Here is a 16,764-nt window from a genome sequence, read left to right as displayed (position 1 = left end):
TTGGAGCCGTGTACTATGCCTTCTATTTTGATGGGTGATGACAATACTGTTTAGGTGTGTGGGAGAGGGTCTGTTGATGTGAGGGATGGCACATTCCATGATGTTCTTTGTGTACCCTCATTATCAATTAATCTCCTATCGGTATACCAAATCACTCACACAAGTTCAGGAAAGCATGTTGAGTTCACTCTTGATTCAATGGAGATATTTGAGCTGCACAGTGATTCTATAGTTGTAGTTGGGAGAGAAGATCATAAGTCACAACTCTATCTATTTTCAAACTTTGTTCCTAATCCTCCTTCAATTGTTTTGCTCACTCACTCTAATGATGTGAGTAAATTATGGCATGAGCCGTTTGGCCATCTTAACTTCCGCTATTTGCATCAGCTCAACCAATAGAGCATGGTCACAAGGTTGCCTTCAGTTCAATTCTCAGGTGGTGTTTGCCAAGGTTGCATTCTTGGTAAGCACCCTAAGGAAAAGTTTGACAAAAGTAAGGCATGGAGAGCTTCACAGATACTAAAGTTAGTTCACAGTGATTTGTTTGGTCCATTTCAGCATCCTTCTTTCAGCAGGGCCCGATATGTCCTCACATTCATTGATGACTTTTCTTGATATACTTGGGTGTACTTTCTCAAACAGAAGTCAGAGGTATTTGATCATTTTCAGGACTTCAAAAATTCTGTAGAGAAGCAATCTGGGAAAGCCATCAAAGTTTTGCGCACAGACAATGGTGGTGAGTATGTCAACCATCAGTGTGAAAGATTTTGCACTTCAGAGGGATTTGATTTACAGCATTCAGTTCCATAGAATCCTCAGTAGAACGGTGTTGCAAAAAAGAAGAATAGATCCTTGAAGGAAATGGAAAACTGTATGATTCACTCTAGATCTCTTGCACCACAGTATTGGGCAGAGGCCATTAACTGTGCTTGTTATATCCAGAACCGTGTTCCTCACCAAGCCTTGAAGGGAGTTGCTCCTTTTGAAGCTTGGAGCGGTCAGAAACCATCAGTTAAGCACTTTCGAGTTTTTGGCTTTCCTGCATTGGCCCACATTCCTGTAGAGAAATGCAAGGCCTTAGATCCGCAGAGCAGACCTTGCATATTTGTAGGTTATCCTAATGGTGTGAAGGGTTATTGGTTGCTCCACCTTGAGAGGAGTGTTCAGTTTGAGGAGGGATCTTCAAGCTCACTTTCTATCACTTCTCCAACTCCTACTTTGACATTGGAGTCACTTGGAATATATGACAGATCTTTTGATGAGTAAGATTCACCTGAGCAATCTTCTACCTTCACTTCCGATGTAGAGAGTGATTCAAAGAACTCACCTCTTTCCTCTCCTAGTCATCATTTAGAGGTTAATGATTCCCCTCCAGATTCTCCATCTTCCAGTCCACTTTGGGCTAGACAGACCTTGCAGTCTGCAGGTGATTGGGTTGGGGTTCCATCAGACACCAGGCGAACTTGTTCACAATTCCAGAATGCTCCACATGTCTTCATTGCTACTACCTCAGATCCACAGTCTTTTCATGAGACTTCTGGTATTCTTGAGTGGGATACAGCTATGCAGGAAGAGTATAGTTCCTTGATGAGGAACCACACTTGGGATCTTGTCCCTCTTCCTAAGGGAAGAAAACTTGTCCGATGTAAGTGGATCTATCGGACAAAATTTGCAACAGATGGGTCAGCTGACAAACACAAGGCTCGCTTCATCGCCAAAGGATTCTCCTAGGTTCCTGGGATTGACTACTCTGAGACTTTTGCGCCAGTTGCCTGAATGAATTCCATTCGACTTGTTCTTGCCATTGCTACAGCTAATCATTGGGAAGTACATCAGATGGATGTGAAGAGTGCTTTTCTTTACGGTGACCTTCATGAGATCTACATGGAGCAGCCACAGGACTTCCTTTAGGATTATTCACTTGTGTGCCGTCTTTGGAAGTCTCTCAATGACCTCAAACAAGCTCCTCAGGCCTAGTATGCCAAGATGGACTCCTTCCTTCTATCAATTGGGTTCACTTGGTGCCATTAGATCCTAATGTCTACATTCTACAATAGGGTGATTCACTTCTATTTTTGGTTTTGCACGTTGATGACTTGCTGATCACAGGAAGTTCACCCACCATTAAGGCTGTCAAAGTTTCCCTTCAGTACAGTTTTTTGATGACCGACTTGGGCTTGGTGCATTACTTTCTTGAGATTGAGATCTTTCAGTCTCCTTTCGGGATCACCATCACACAGTCCAAGTCTGCTCTGGATTTACTCTCGAGGTTTCATATGCCTAACTGTAAGCCTGCTTCGACTCCCTTCCTTTCTGGAGTCAAACTTGAGGCTCAATGTTCTTCTCCACTTGTTGATGGCACTTTGTATCGCCAACTTGTTGGGAGTCTCATTTATTTGACTCATACGAGACCCGACATCTCATATGCTGTAGGCATGGTCTCTCGATTCATGCAGGAGCCTCATGAGCTGCACTGGAAAGCAACCAAGTGGATCCTTCACTACGTTCAAGGTTCTCACAGTTATGGGATTCACTATGTAGCAGGTATTGAGCTTGATTTGGTGGGCTACACAGATTCAGATTGGGCGGGTGATTCTTAGGATCACAAGTCTACTTCAGGTTACAGCTTCTCACTTGGTTCAGGTCCTGTTTGTTGGTTGAGCAAAAAGTAGTCTGCTACTACTCTATCTTCAACTGAGGCCGAGTATTGGGGGGATGTAAATGCCTCCATTGAGGCCATTTGGCTTCAACATCTTCTCACTGAGTTTGGTATCCAGATTAGATGACCATCAGTCATATTTTGTGACAACCGAGGTGCCATTCAGATCTCATGGAATCCGGTCCATCATCAGCAAACCAAACACATAGAGATCCACATGCACTACATCTAGGAGCTCATCCATGCTCACGTCATCAACCTTCGCTATTGTCCAACTTCTGAGCAGGTTGCTGATATCTTCACTAAACCCTTCACTGAGAGCAAGTTCCTTCATTTACAAGCTTTGCTGGGGTCGCGGGATGCTTCATCTTTTGGGGGGGCCTCTTCCTCTCACTTGGAGTCCAGACTTTTTTTGGGGGGGTCTCTTTTCTCTCTCTTTTGGGGGAATTTTATGTACATGGGTACCTCATCAAGCTTGACTTGTCGGGACCCATTTCTACATCCACCTAAGCTTCACTTATGGGGGGGTGTTGGTGTAGTTTTTTATTTCCTAGTAGGTTATTTATTTTTCCCTATATTGCTAGGTTTTTTCTACACTTTTAATAATCTCACTTAGGTTAATAAAGCATGTCTTATTAGATGAATGGTTGTGACGTGTCACCTTCCTACATGTGAGCATCCATTAACTATCTTGGGAAGATACTTTGCTATCTTTAGTCCGATAGATGGTTGCTCCTCATTGGTCGGTGTTTGCCACCTCCTTCCTCTTCCTAGCCTATATAAGCATGCTACCTGGCTTGTATTTGCATCTCTTGCTTTTGCATCCTCTTAATGCTATTTTGCTTCTAGCATATGCATTACTCTCTTGGAGACTAACTCTCCGTTGCTATTTTGATTTTGTATCATTTGCATTCCTAGTTTAGATATCTATTCTTTGCACTAGTTTTCTGGGTTATTAATCATTTCAGATTCTAACACCTTGAACTTTAGATGTTAACATGGAGGCATTTGGTGCGGAAACTGTTTTCTCCAACTACTTCTGCTAGCTATGAATTGTTGAATGACTGGGTCTTTGCATGCTAACGTGGCCTTCATTAGTGCTTAGACTCACCTACCGGTTACAGGTGACATTATAAAACATCTTGTTATATTTTTACTTTCTCAATGCCATAGTCAGGATATGTTGCGGCACATAATGATTAGGAATGCATTTTTCTCTTTGTTGTTAGAATTTAACTTCTCTGAAAATATTGAGTCTCTTTAGCATATACCTTCTCTCCTGCTGCTATAAAAGTTTCTTTTCTTTATTTGTTTGATTTGAACAACACCTATGAACTTTCATGGATTCAAGTTAACGGTAGCCTCTGAAAACAATAAGCTTTGATTCCATTTTCTAAGTATAAAATCCTATATCAAATTTACCATCTAGAATTTCATCATGTCGGTTCCCTTCATAAACTTTAGTTATGACAACTATATTAGGAACATTGTGAACAAAGTCACACTCTAGAGTTAAATTATTTTGGTTTGGGATAGGCTTGGTGAGACCAAGCCTATGCCTTGACCTCTCAAAATTTGGCTAAGGCATTGAACTGACAAATTCACACCTTGCCATAATTTTTAGAGGGTCTTCTCGATCAAATTTTTTTATGAAACAAAAACCCATTAGAGCTCTTACTGTCCTAATTTCAAAAATATAAATTTTATAGTGCTATGATTTTATTTACTATTTTTGCATTGTTTTTTAATAAAAGGTGGTACCTAAATGTAAAATAGTGAAGTTCATTAAAACTTTAACTTTTTTATTTTATATTTTTTCTAATATTAATTTATGTCATCAATCTACATAAAATTCTTTTGAGGTTAAAAAAATAATTTTTGAAAAAAGTGAAATTTTGATCAAATTATGGTGACTGTACACGAGAAATTTTAAAATTTACCTTCATAGCCAATTAATAATTAATAAAAATAATTATTCAATAAAAAATTAAGAAAAAATATTGTCATCAATCTTAGGTGTATTAGGTAACTCCCTATAAAAGGATTTACGAAAATTCATTTATTCGTGTCAAATTATGGTGTCCGTACACGAGTGTGGTATGGTCCTGAAACAGGGATTTTGAAAGTGATTTTTAAAGATTCATACCAAAAACAAAATCTATCATATGGGTACACAAATAAATTACATATTCAAAAACTAGATTCCAAACACTAAATTTTTTGTTTCTAAAGTTTTTTTATATTCAATCTCTAAGTGCCTCAAATTTTGACATAAATTGACAAGAAATTTCAAAAATAGGAAAAACACTTCCACTTTTTGCCCGAAAGTGAGACCCAACTTCTTGCACTTACCCCACAAAACGCCCACCTACCAAATATGATCGAAATTTGGCCAATGCATGCATTATGGCCAACATTTCCCTATCGTAGGTAGAATAACTCCTCTCATCTCCTTGGAGCTTCCTAATCTCGAATGTAATGGGGTGTCTCTCTTGCATCAATACTGCTCCTATCTCGTCTTCTGAAGCATCACATTGAAGCTCAAATGGCTACGTGAATTTAGGTAGAACTAGAATCAGACAAGATGACATCACCTGTTTGAAGTGGTCAAAACCATAGTTGGAAAAGTTGCCGAGTTTCCTAGCTCGGCGAGTTTTTCACTACTTAACTCGCCGATTCAAAAACTCGGCGGACTGGTAAAAACTCGCCGAATTGTTTAGAGCCTTGAGGAGTGAAGAGAAGAAGGTTTGGAGGCATTCTTGGCTGATTGCAAGTGATTCAAGGCGGATTTGAGTGGATTGTAGAGGATTCTAACCGATTTTAGAAGACAAATTTCTTTCTAGATATGTTCATCTTATCATAGTTTGAAAACTTTTTATAGTTTTATAACAAATGTTCTTTTGTTTTTGTTGTTGTTAACTTGTTTGTAAATGTTTTCAAATCATTTAAAATCATTTTGAATCATTTTGACTTGAAACCCTAGCTTCTAAGGATATGGTTGAAGTTTGTTGTTTGCTAAGGATATGGTTGAAGTTTGAAGTTTGAAACTTTGAATCATTTGAAACCCTAGCTTCTAAGTTCTAACTTTGTTTATTCATTTTTCTATATATTTATGTGTAGGGCAGCGGTCAACCATAAAAAAAATGACAAACCCGCAAGAAGAGTGGCCACAAACACCATGCCCATCTGGATATATAAGCACTCGGCCTAAAAATGCAAGAGATAAGGCATGGCGGTATGCCTATGAAGCTCCAAATCCAAATGATATTGGGAAGGTGATATGCATTCCCTGTGAGAGAATTATTTCTGGAGGCATAAACCGCCTCAAATACCACCTTGCAGGCATAAAGAAACATGACTCAAATCCTTGTCTCAAGGTAACTGATGAAGAAAAAAGATTTATCCATGCCCTACTTGCAGCTGCTGAAGAGAAAAAATTGAATAGGGAGAGGGCAAAATTAGCTATGAGGGCAGCCATAGCTGAATCAGAAGGAGCTCCTTTTGATATGCAAGAGGAAGAAGAAGCACTTGAGAACATACCAAGATCTCTTCGTGGCCCACGGATCCGCAAACAAAATTTCTCATTTACCGGTTCCACTTCTTCTACATCTCCTACCTCTTCATCATCACCATCCGGATCCCCATCAGGGATAGGTGGTTATTTTGTGCCCAGGAACACACCTGGAGCACAACCATCATTAGAGGGCACTGGTTTAAGGAGGTGCATGAACAAACTGATATTGCAGCAGCTGATTTTTGGTTTTTCAACAATGTCTCAATGAATGCCGCTGATAGTCCCTATTGGGTCAATATGGTGAATGCAATGACAATATCAGGCAAAGGGTACAAGCCGCCTAATCGCAAGGATATGAGTGGAAGGTTAGTATTTTACTATTTAATAATTGTAAATAATTGTGATTCACTTTAGTTCATTGTTATATTTTAAATCTTAATTGTTATAACTTATTTCCTAATTTTTTACTAACACTTACACTTTATTTAATATTACACCTAAATTTTGTAGGTTGCTTGACAAAGCGGTTGGTAGGGCAACATTGTTGATAGAAGACCAAAAGAAAGAGTGGAAGAAGTATGGCTGCACCATTTTATCTGATGGGTGGACAGATGGAAGAAGTAGAACCATTATTAACTTCTTGATTGCTTGCAAAGATGATGTGGTGTTTTGGAAATCTGTCGATGCCTCCAACAAAGTGAAAAATGCAGCCACATTGGCTTTAATGTTCGAGAATGTTGTCATGGAGGTGGGAATAGAGAATGTGGTGCAAATAATCACAGATAATGCAGCAGCAGGTAGATTTAATTTTTTATATTTGAATCAATATGAATCATGAATGTAATGCTATGGAATCTGGATAATGGTATTATTCAATTTAGATTTGATGTAATTTGTAAATATTAAATATGGAAAGTTTGTTATTGATTATTGATTTTTTGCTAATCTTTTAGGTAGAATCCTCCAAGAGAGGCATCCCACACTTTTTTGGTCACCTTGTGCAGCACACGTCCTTGACCTTCTTTTGGAGGACATAGGAAAATTTGATTGGGTGAGTCCAATTGTGGAAGATGCTAGGCGAGTCACGAAATATATCTATAATCACCCATGGGTTCTCAGTTTGATGAGAAAAGCCACTAAAGGCAAAGATTTGATGAGACCTGCTATGACAAGGTTTGCAACGGTCTTCTTGATGTTGCAAAGTATTCTTGACCACATATTGGCTTTGAAGCAAATGTTTGTGTGTGCTGATTGGGTTGCTTCACCTTACGCAAAGAAGCCCGAAGGAGAGGCTGTGGCACGAATAGTGTTTGATGATAACTTTTTTGCAAAGGCTAAGGAGATTGTGGAGGTAACTTCATTATATTTTTAGTGTATTCAAGTTTCATTATCAATTCATAACTTACTATGTTATTAACTAATTTGTATTTTTCAAATTTCAAATGTAGATGTCTCTGTCCCTGGTTCTAGTCTTGCGCACATGTGATGGCCAGCAATCCCCAATGGGAGGTCTTTATGAGGCCATGGATAAGGCGAAAGAGGCTGTTAGAAGTTACTATCATGGGGATAGTCTCAAATTTGACCCCATTTGGGAAATAATTGATACGAGGTGGAACAATATGCTCCACCAACCTATTCATGCAGCAGGCTACTTCCTCAATCCCAAATTCAGGTACTATGATAATTGATTGTCCTTGAAGTTGGGATTTTAATAAGTCTTTATTTTATTTTACTTTTTAAGGTTGTGTAGTAAGACTTGATATCATTTTCTATTTGTTTTAGGGCTGATGATTCCTACTCAAATCCTAATGGAGAGGTCATGGAAGGTCTCTCTAAATGCATTGAGAGAATGATATTAAGTGAAGAGGAGAGAGACCTTATTGTGACCGAACAACAAATCTATGTGGAATCAAGGGGTCCTTTGTTCTCTTCTATGCTAGCAAAGAGAGCAAGATCTACTCAAGCACCAGGTGAAGCGTCAAACTTAAAAAATTTTGCTAATTGATAAGTTGTGCTTCTGATTTTTTTTTTATTGCTTTATAACTTTTTAAATTTTGTTTTGCAGATGCTTGGTGGGCAAGTTGGGGTGGCAATACCCCCAATTTAAGGAAATTTGCTCTCAAAGTCCTATCCCAACCTTGTAGCTCATCCCATTGTGAGCGCAATTGGAGCTTATTTGAGTCCATCCATACAAAGAAAAGAAACAGATTGACTCAAAAACGGCTTAATGACCTTGTTTATGTGCACTATAATCTTAAGTTGCGCATAAAAAAGGTACAGCTCTTAGAACTACCTGGTCCGCTTGATCTAGATGAGATAGATCCTTATTCTGATTGGACAACACAGGAGCCAAGTCCATTGTTTACACCAAATGAGATCGCTGATTTGGAGAGGCAGGCCATGGAGGGGGAGGCTAACGCTGATTTTCAGTTCACTATGGATGACATTGAGGATGAGGACGAGGATGATGATGATTCAGGCGAGGATCAGGCATTACCATTAGGAGGAGATGCATCCTCTTCTAGGACGCCGAGCCAGTCAGTAGGGACGTCGAGCGAGGGGGCACAGCCACAGAGTTCACAGTCACGCAACTCACGCCCTATCCCAGTGCGGGGCACTTCTTCTAGGACTAGACCCCCTCGCTTTCCTGCTAGTGCAAGTGGAAAGAGGAAGATGTGATTGACATTGTCAAATTGTATTGATGTATTTAGACTTTTAGTATTTACTTCTAGTTTGACAGATTGAAACTATTTAGTAATTTACTATTTTGCTTCCTACCATGAGCATTCTGCATGAGAATGCAATTTTGTACGCATTATACATTTATATATATCTAAACTTCGTTTCTTTCTTTTGTATTGTCTTTAATTAACTTATTAGATGCTTCTTCTCATTAAATTTTGCAAAATAAATGTATTTTTAATTAAATTTCAGCGGTTTTTTAGGTTCCCGAGTTTTTCCCGAGTTTTTTTTTTAAATCGCCGAGTTTTTCCCGATTAAACTTTTGGGGGGCTTAGCGAGTTTTTCCATTTGGCGAGTTTTCCAACTATGGTCAAAACATCTTTGTGCTGCCTTTGTTCATGAGAAGGCTCCTTTCTTGGTGAGATTTATCGAAGGTGCGGCAATCTGTGAGAATCCCCTACCAAACCTCCTGTAAAAACCACATAAACTAAAGAACCCCTTAAGCTGTGTGAGGTTTGTGGGAGTAGGTGAATCCACAATAGCTCTAATCTTTTAAGAATCAAACCGAACACCATCTGCACTAATGATATGCCCAAGGTAAAGGAGCTCGGTCATGCCAAACTCGCATCTTGATTCCTCAGCGTGCAATGACTCTCTATCCAGAATAGATAACACCTCCTCCAGATGTTGCAAGTGCTCCTCCTAGTTCTTATTGAAGACCAAGATGTCATCAAAGAAGATCAACACGAATCTCCTCAACTGCCCCCTGAACACTTGGTTCATACAACTCTGAAATGTGGCGGGTGCATTGGTTAGCCCAAATAGCATAACCATAAACTCGATGTGGCCATAGTGACATCGAAAGGCTATCTTCTTGATGTCCTCTTCTCTCATCTTGATCTGGTGGTATCCGGATTATAAATCAATTTTGGTGAAGAAGCGTGCACCATGCAACTCATCAATCCTAAGAATGGGATAGCTGTTTTTAATTTTTTTCTTATTTAGTGCCTTGTAATCGATGCACATGTGCATCATCCCATCCTTCTTCTTCACTAGAACTACTACTGAAGCAAAAGGGCTTTTGCTAGACCTAATATGCCCCATCTCCAATAGCTCCTTAATTGCCTTCTCTATCTCATCCTTGTGTTTCTTAGGATGATGAAAGGGAGTAATCATGACCGGTTTGGCTCCCTCCTCGAGCTCAATAACATGCTCTATCCCCTCGTTAGGAGGAACCCCATGCAGAATATCACCAAATACTTTGGCATGACTATCAAGTATCTTTTGGATATGTAGTAGATGACTCTTTACTTGTGGCTCGAGGACTGTGGAGTTGGTATAATGAAACATTCTACTGTCCACTCTATGCCATTATGCCAAAAAAGTCTCTACATTCTCCTCAGGGAGACTAATCTGCAACTCACATCCGAAAGTCCTCTGAGTATAATAGTTCTGCCCTCATGCTGGAATCTCATCTCCAGTTTTGCTAAGTTGAGTGTGAACTCAAGTAGCAAGGCCATCCATCTCATGCCGAGGTTGACATCATAGTCTCCCATGTATACTACATAGAACTCATCTTCCAACTCATAGCCATCTCCAAACCTAATGTGAAGATTAAATATCTTTCGAGTACATAATAATTTGTCACCCTTAGCTACCATGACTCTAAAGCCAACATGCTCCTCAGTCTATAAACCCCTCGTGGCTACCAACCGTCCACCTATGAAATTATGTGCAGCCCCAGTGTCAATGAGAGAGATTACTTTCTGCCCCTAGATAGTACCCTTGACCCTAAATGTGATTGCCTTTTGAGACCCCATCAATCGTGCCAATGACTAATCATCCTTAGGAATGATGTTCTCCTTTGGAGTGCTACTCTCATCTAAATCAGAGTGCGGATCCTCCCCCTCTGACTGCGACTCCTCCGCTGAAAAATACTCCATTTGATTGGCCTTAGCCTTGAGAGGGCACTTATGAGATAAGTCCCAAGGCTCTCTATAATGAAAACATAGCTTCTTCCTCCTCAACTCATTCAGGGTGTCATTATCCAACTTCCTATTATCCCCTTTTGGCTGTGCATCTTGGTAAATAGGTTTTTTGTCCTTATCCTTACCCTTCTTTGTATGTGAATCCTTAGGCTGAAATCTGCTCTTGCAAGAAGAAGGCACTAAGTCACGAGCCTTCTTAGTGGCCTCTTGTAATGTAGCAAGGTCATGCCCCTTGACCCAACCCCTCAAGGGATTTGAGAATCTGTCCATAAACAACACTACTAATCTCCTCTCTAAAATATCTGTGACCCACATAGCTAACCTCTGAAATTCATTGATATAGAGCTCAATTGACCCCCACTACTTGAGCTGCGCCATCTCCTTAAATTGTAACTCGGGATCTTTGGTATCAAATCTCTCTATGAGCCTCTTAGTGAACTCTTTGTAAGATGTGATTTTTATTATGCCCCAAGGTCACCATGCCATGGTGCCACCAGTCATGCGCTAGGCCCTCCAAATGAATAGCCACATACTTCATAGCCTCCTCCTCAGGCATAGGATTCAGCTACAAGTATGTATCTACTTTCTGTACCCAAGATCGTGTAGTCATTTTTCCCGAAGCATAATAATAAGGTAAAGAATGTTTTTCAACTTTCTTTCTTAGCTCAAAGTTTTGATTCCTTCCTCCTGCTCTAGGCATATGTCTCATCCTCAAGTCCATATAACCTCTGAGGGAAATATCCACTTGAAACTCCAGTCCACTAGCCTCCCAGTCCCTCTAGAGCTGAACCTGTACCTCGGTAATTTGTGGTTCATTCATTAGTTGAACTGGATCTCTGGATGGGAATGTGGGTAGAAGAGGCCTGGAGCTCGTTGTCTGAGTTGGGCGTGCAATGTGTCTAAAGCTATTAGCCTCATTCCCATTGTTGCCTTGTCCATCATTATTACCATTGATATTATTCTCACGACCATAGTTGTTTCCTCGACCTCCATTATTATCATTGTTTCCGTTGTTTGCATCACCTGGATTAATATTGACGCCCATCTGTCTAGCCATAAGCTACAACATCATATCCATTCACCTATTCTACTCTTGTTGCATACACTACCCCTGCTCTAGCATACCCAGTAACCATTTGAACATTACCTCCTCCTGATCTATACCGGTATTCCTACCTCCGCCTAGTCCTGCATCCCTATCATCTTGGCTACCCATACTACCGTCTTGTTCAAAGAATATCTCCTCTGTGTTTGTATGACTGGATTCTATGTCCACTTGTACGAATGAACTAGAATGCTCGCTCTATGAATCTGAATCTCTGTTGTCTTGCTTTGGTATGGCGGAAGTTAATGGCCTCTGTCACATGCTAAAACATACATTCTTAACTTGTTTTATATCTGACTTTAGTGTTTTGACATTTCGTCAAACACTTTTTCCTCTATCTATTCCAAATTCCCTGTAAGGCCTCCACAAGATGACAGGACTTAAAGGCTCTAATGCCACTGTAATGGGCACCTTAGAAATGCCCAAAAAAAAAAACCAACTGTTGATAGAAATTTAGTCAAATAATTTGCATCCAACCCTTTATTTCTCCGTTAAATATTTAAACCCCTTTATGGCTTCAGAAGTAAAATGTTTGTTTGTTTTTATGTCTTTGCATAGATTTGAAATCACATAATATGAACAAGAAGGAATTTATAATAATATGCAAACTGAAGATTGAACTACTACTAAAATAATATTATTTTTCAAACTAATAAAATCAAATACATAGACGACTTTTCAACTCACTAATTACTCTGGCATTATAACATAATGTTCCAGTAATGACTTCCCATCTTGTTGCTACAGTAACATGAATAGTGTCGTGCTACAGTGACGTGAATAGTGTCACACTATAGTAACGTGAATAGTGTTGCACTACAGTAACATGAATAGTGCCACGCTACAATATAATTTATCTTCAATCAATCAAAGATCCTCATAAAATCATCCTTTCAGAATGGCATAAGCATCGGACAAGAAGCAGGAATGATATGAGAAAACACCCAATCTACTTGTAGTTGGAAATGCGTCCAATCTGCCTATTAATAAAGCTGATACAAATGAATTCCAAAGGCCAAACCCCAAGGGAATGACATCTAGAATTCACAAGAGAGGATAGACATCCTCTAATGCCAAGAATGGATCTACAACTCACACATCAATTTTCTTCTCATATTCAACTTGCTGAATGAAGCCACTAACGCTCTCTTTTATTCTTTCTCCAAGGGTCGATTCAACTCTCATGAGCAATGTGGGATAAAAGATGCGCAATATAAAACATATTAAAATATTCACTTATGTCTCCCTTGAGGTGCCCCTTTTGATTTGCACACATTCCTATAAAATTTAATATTAAAGTAACACTTTAATATTTTACAACTAAATTAAATGTTACTTTAATAATACTTCAGGCATAAAAATATATTAGCTATCGGACTCCAAACAACACGAGTGATAGCTCGTCGAAAAGCTCTCGCTAAGGAGTATTATTAGTTTTAAAATATTAAAGTGTTACTTTAATATTAAATTTTATAGGAATGTGTGCAAATCAAAAGGGGCGCCTAAAGGGAGACATAAGTGAATATTTTAATATGTTTTATATTGTGCATCTTTTATCCCACATTGCTCATGAGAGTTGAATTGACCCTTGGAGAAAGAATAAAAGAGAGCGTTAGTGGCTTCATTCGGCAAGTTGAATATGAGAAGAAAATTGATGTGTGAGTTGTAGATTCATTCTTGGCATCAGAGAACGTCTATCCTCTCTTGTGAATTCTAAATGTCATTCCCTTGGGGTTTGGCCCTTGGAATTCATTTAAAATTAGCCTCCTTTGTGTCCTGTTGACTTACTAAAAATAGTATGTTTGAGATTGAGTAAATCAACTCCGTTTTGGCCCAAACTAGAGATGACTAGGCCAAAACACTCTAGGATCCCTTTAAATGCTTAGTTAGCCCACGAGACCATGTAGACCTAGGTTAACGCGCACACACTTGGTCAAATGCTAAAGTGGGGACATTACAATTTCAATGATATATGAAATCTATGTGTTCAAATCTGAATATTTCATTTGCCTTCAATTCTGAAACCACCGATCTGTACTTGAGAAAGCATTATCAATTTTAATGCTTCTCTTGAATGATCAAGTGGGTATTAATATTACTTCCGAAAGAAATGTCATGAGAGGAAATGTCTCATGTCCGTTCATGACATGGCATTCTACATAAACAAATATTAATTATAATCTTAATTGGATTTCTTAAGACTTAGCCAATTATTAGTTATGCCGAGTTGCCAATCTGCATGTGCTATTATAGATCATTGGTTGATCTAAAACAGGTTCAACATGTTCGAATATTACTATGCTCGATCATTGCTTGATCAATTCTATGCATGTATATCAGATCATTACTCGATCTGTACTAAGGGAAGATGAATCTGCAAAGTCAGCTTTCATTATACTTAGTGTGATATATAGACTTTCGATTTAATGCAAGAATGATAGCTTTGTTTCCAAGGTATACGAAACGATAATTCTGATTGAGCAGCAGAACTATGTATGTGTGCATGTATGTCAGTTCACACATACATGCACATATATAATCAAGATTCAATACAAGCAATCATCCTTGTATTTGACCAAAGCTACTATGTATCAACACCCCCGATATAATCTATATGATATTCATATATATAATTCTAATTATTATTATTAAGTATATATTTGCTATACATCTCTCTTAATATATATTAACCACTATAAATATATTTATTATAATTTCCTTTCCCATTCTTATCTCTCTCATATAAAGTATTAAAATATATATTCTTCTCATGTTTCATGTCTTTGGGAATAATTTCAATCCTCATTATATATCAATGGTATTGAATGGTTGCATCTTATTAGGATGAGACATATCCTTTTGTAAACAATTAATTAATCTTTTTAAAATTTTTTACTCTCTTGATGTATGTACTTTCTCTTCTCTCTTTTTTTTTCTCTTGCAACTGAAATTTCATTAAGGGAGTCACATCTTGTCATTTCATACCTTTTGACCAATCATTAAAGTTAATTATATTTCAATTTAATTTTTTTAAATTTAAATTTAAATTTTATTTATGATCTTTTTATATTTTGATATTGTTATTTGTTATTAAAAAATATTTTAGAAAGGGAACATACTTTTGACAATTTTGTCTGTTGTAATTTATTTATTTATTTTAAAATTATTGATTAAATTCTCTGCTAGAAAAGGGACATCATAATTAGCCTCCAACTCCATTGTTAAATTTTTTATCCACAAGATCACAAGAAAGAAAATGACGCCATTGACAAATTCTTCTTTGCCAATGGTATTCCATTTCTTGCCACTAACATTACGTTGCTAGTTCTAATCATACATAATCATTAGTTGCATGGAGAAAAAAGATTGACAAATTTTTCCATTTGTGTAACAAAATGGACTATAATCACAACTATTTAGAAATGAAGGAAAAAAAAGAATCTAGTAAGGATGACCTATAGATAAGTTAAATAGTAATGAACTGCATATAAAGAGATAAGAATTGAATAAACAAGATTCTCAACAAACAATTTTCTTTGGAGAATATTATTGAATTATTCCATATGTTCTTGAACAATTTAAAGCTTATCTACTTTATCATGTGACACAATTAATATTTATAATCCAGATTGTGGTCCAAGAGGAGTGCAAAGTGAATGTTAGAACTACATATACAATATTTTACAACTTATGATAAAAACATAAAAATAACAAAAAATGCCTAAAATCAAATTAGTAATGAAATAAAATTTTGGAAGTGAGCATTTTATATCTACTGACAAAAATACAGCATCCAAAAGACAGAAAAAATAATTATAAAATAGTTCCAACATATTCTATGTTCAACTCTTCATCATAAATGTGAACCAAATTCATAACACCTATTAGTATCAACATTGCTTAAAAAAATCTTTCTCAACACTCACCACATTAGTAGCATCAATAATTTGTAAGAGATGAAGAAGTCGACTTCCAGCAGCAGTTTCCCCATCATCATCATAATCTTGGAGTATCTGAGTTAGAGACCATCAATTAGACATATTCAATATTAACATTAATTGAATATGAAAAATAATAAAAAATTCAAAAATCAAAATAATTTTCTTCACTTTTCTTGCATGGTGGTGATGTAAAGTTCCAATTTTTGTTTTATCTATGAAGCCTTTGGGTGATGTAACTTGCGATTTCTACCTATAATCTTGTATTATAATTGGTCTTGGTTCTTGGTAACTTGCAAAAGAATAATTCACAAAAAATTTTTTAAAAAATCAAACCAAGAACGACCACCACAAAAGGATAAACGTTATAAGTTCAAACGTATATACATGTCAAGATCCATACTCTTGAGAGTTCATAATATTGGAAAAAGAGTTCATTGAAAAGATGTCCACATCGCAATGGAAAACCAAACATGTATAATGAACTTCTTAAAAAATGATTAAACTCAAGAGAGGGCAGTAAGTTTTAGAAGGCCATTAAGTAAAACCTCTATTGCATTATCCAAGAGTAATTCATCTGAGAATGAGTGTATTAGTTAGTGATAACTTTACCATACTCTAAATTAAGTTTTAACCAAAGAAAACAACAGAATTTGAGAGAGGCATATTTCCAAATGTTCAAAACATGCTAATTGTTGAAGAAATCTATATAGTTCCATTTCCAGGCTAAGTTTTATTGGTAAGGAAGTGACAAATTGCAATTCGTATTTTACTAATGTTCACACCATAGTGATCCTTAGAGCCAAGTGACATATTCACATATAGTATACATCTAGGCATACATGCCTAAACAATCTTCAAAAAATAAAGCTAAAAAA

The 16,764-nt window shown here is 37.4% G+C and overlaps 2 protein-coding genes across 13 annotated transcripts in view; one reads left to right on the top strand and one right to left on the bottom strand.

Annotated features, from left to right (window-relative positions):
- The window catches only part of LOC149568217 (uncharacterized), a 203,536-nt gene that overhangs the window by 64,711 nt on the left and 122,061 nt on the right, over window positions 1-16,764 (bottom strand). For all 12 annotated transcript variants that reach the window (XR_016362527.1, XM_089821221.1, XM_089821226.1 and 9 more), the window contains one exon: window positions 15,875-15,961. Coding sequence is in view for 11 of the 12 variants with exons in the window: in XM_089821221.1 (XP_089677347.1) it covers window positions 15,875-15,961 (87 nt within the window). In the remaining variant the exon portion in view is untranslated. The remainder of the gene's footprint in view (window positions 1-15,874; window positions 15,962-16,764) is intronic.
- Window positions 6,438-7,545, top strand: LOC149568218 (uncharacterized). Its single transcript, XM_089823399.1, has 3 exons — window positions 6,438-6,538; window positions 6,684-6,970; window positions 7,127-7,545. The coding sequence occupies exons 1-3, from the start codon at window positions 6,438-6,440 to the stop codon at window positions 7,543-7,545; spliced, it is 807 nt and encodes a 268-aa protein (XP_089679525.1).

Source organism: Cupressus sempervirens, chromosome 3 (assembly GCF_028749045.1).
Source record: "Cupressus sempervirens isolate cs-2001-9-10 chromosome 3, ASM2874904v1, whole genome shotgun sequence".
Classification (NCBI taxonomy): Eukaryota; Viridiplantae; Streptophyta; class Pinopsida; order Cupressales; family Cupressaceae; genus Cupressus; species Cupressus sempervirens.
This window is presented reverse-complemented; position numbering and strand designations above follow the sequence as displayed.

What these genes read in the sequence shown, in the direction of transcription:
- LOC149568218 (XM_089823399.1), top strand. Translation starts at nt 6,438, where the DNA reads ATGAATGCCGCTGATAGTCCCTATTGGGTCAATATGGTGAATGCAATG. An exon ending in CGCAAGGATATGAGTGGAAG is followed by an intron (nt 6,539 to 6,683) that starts GTTAGTATTTTA and finishes TAAATTTTGTAG; the next exon opens with GTTGCTTGACAAAGCGGTTG. An exon ending in CACAGATAATGCAGCAGCAG is followed by an intron (nt 6,971 to 7,126) that starts GTAGATTTAATT and finishes CTAATCTTTTAG; the next exon opens with GTAGAATCCTCCAAGAGAGG.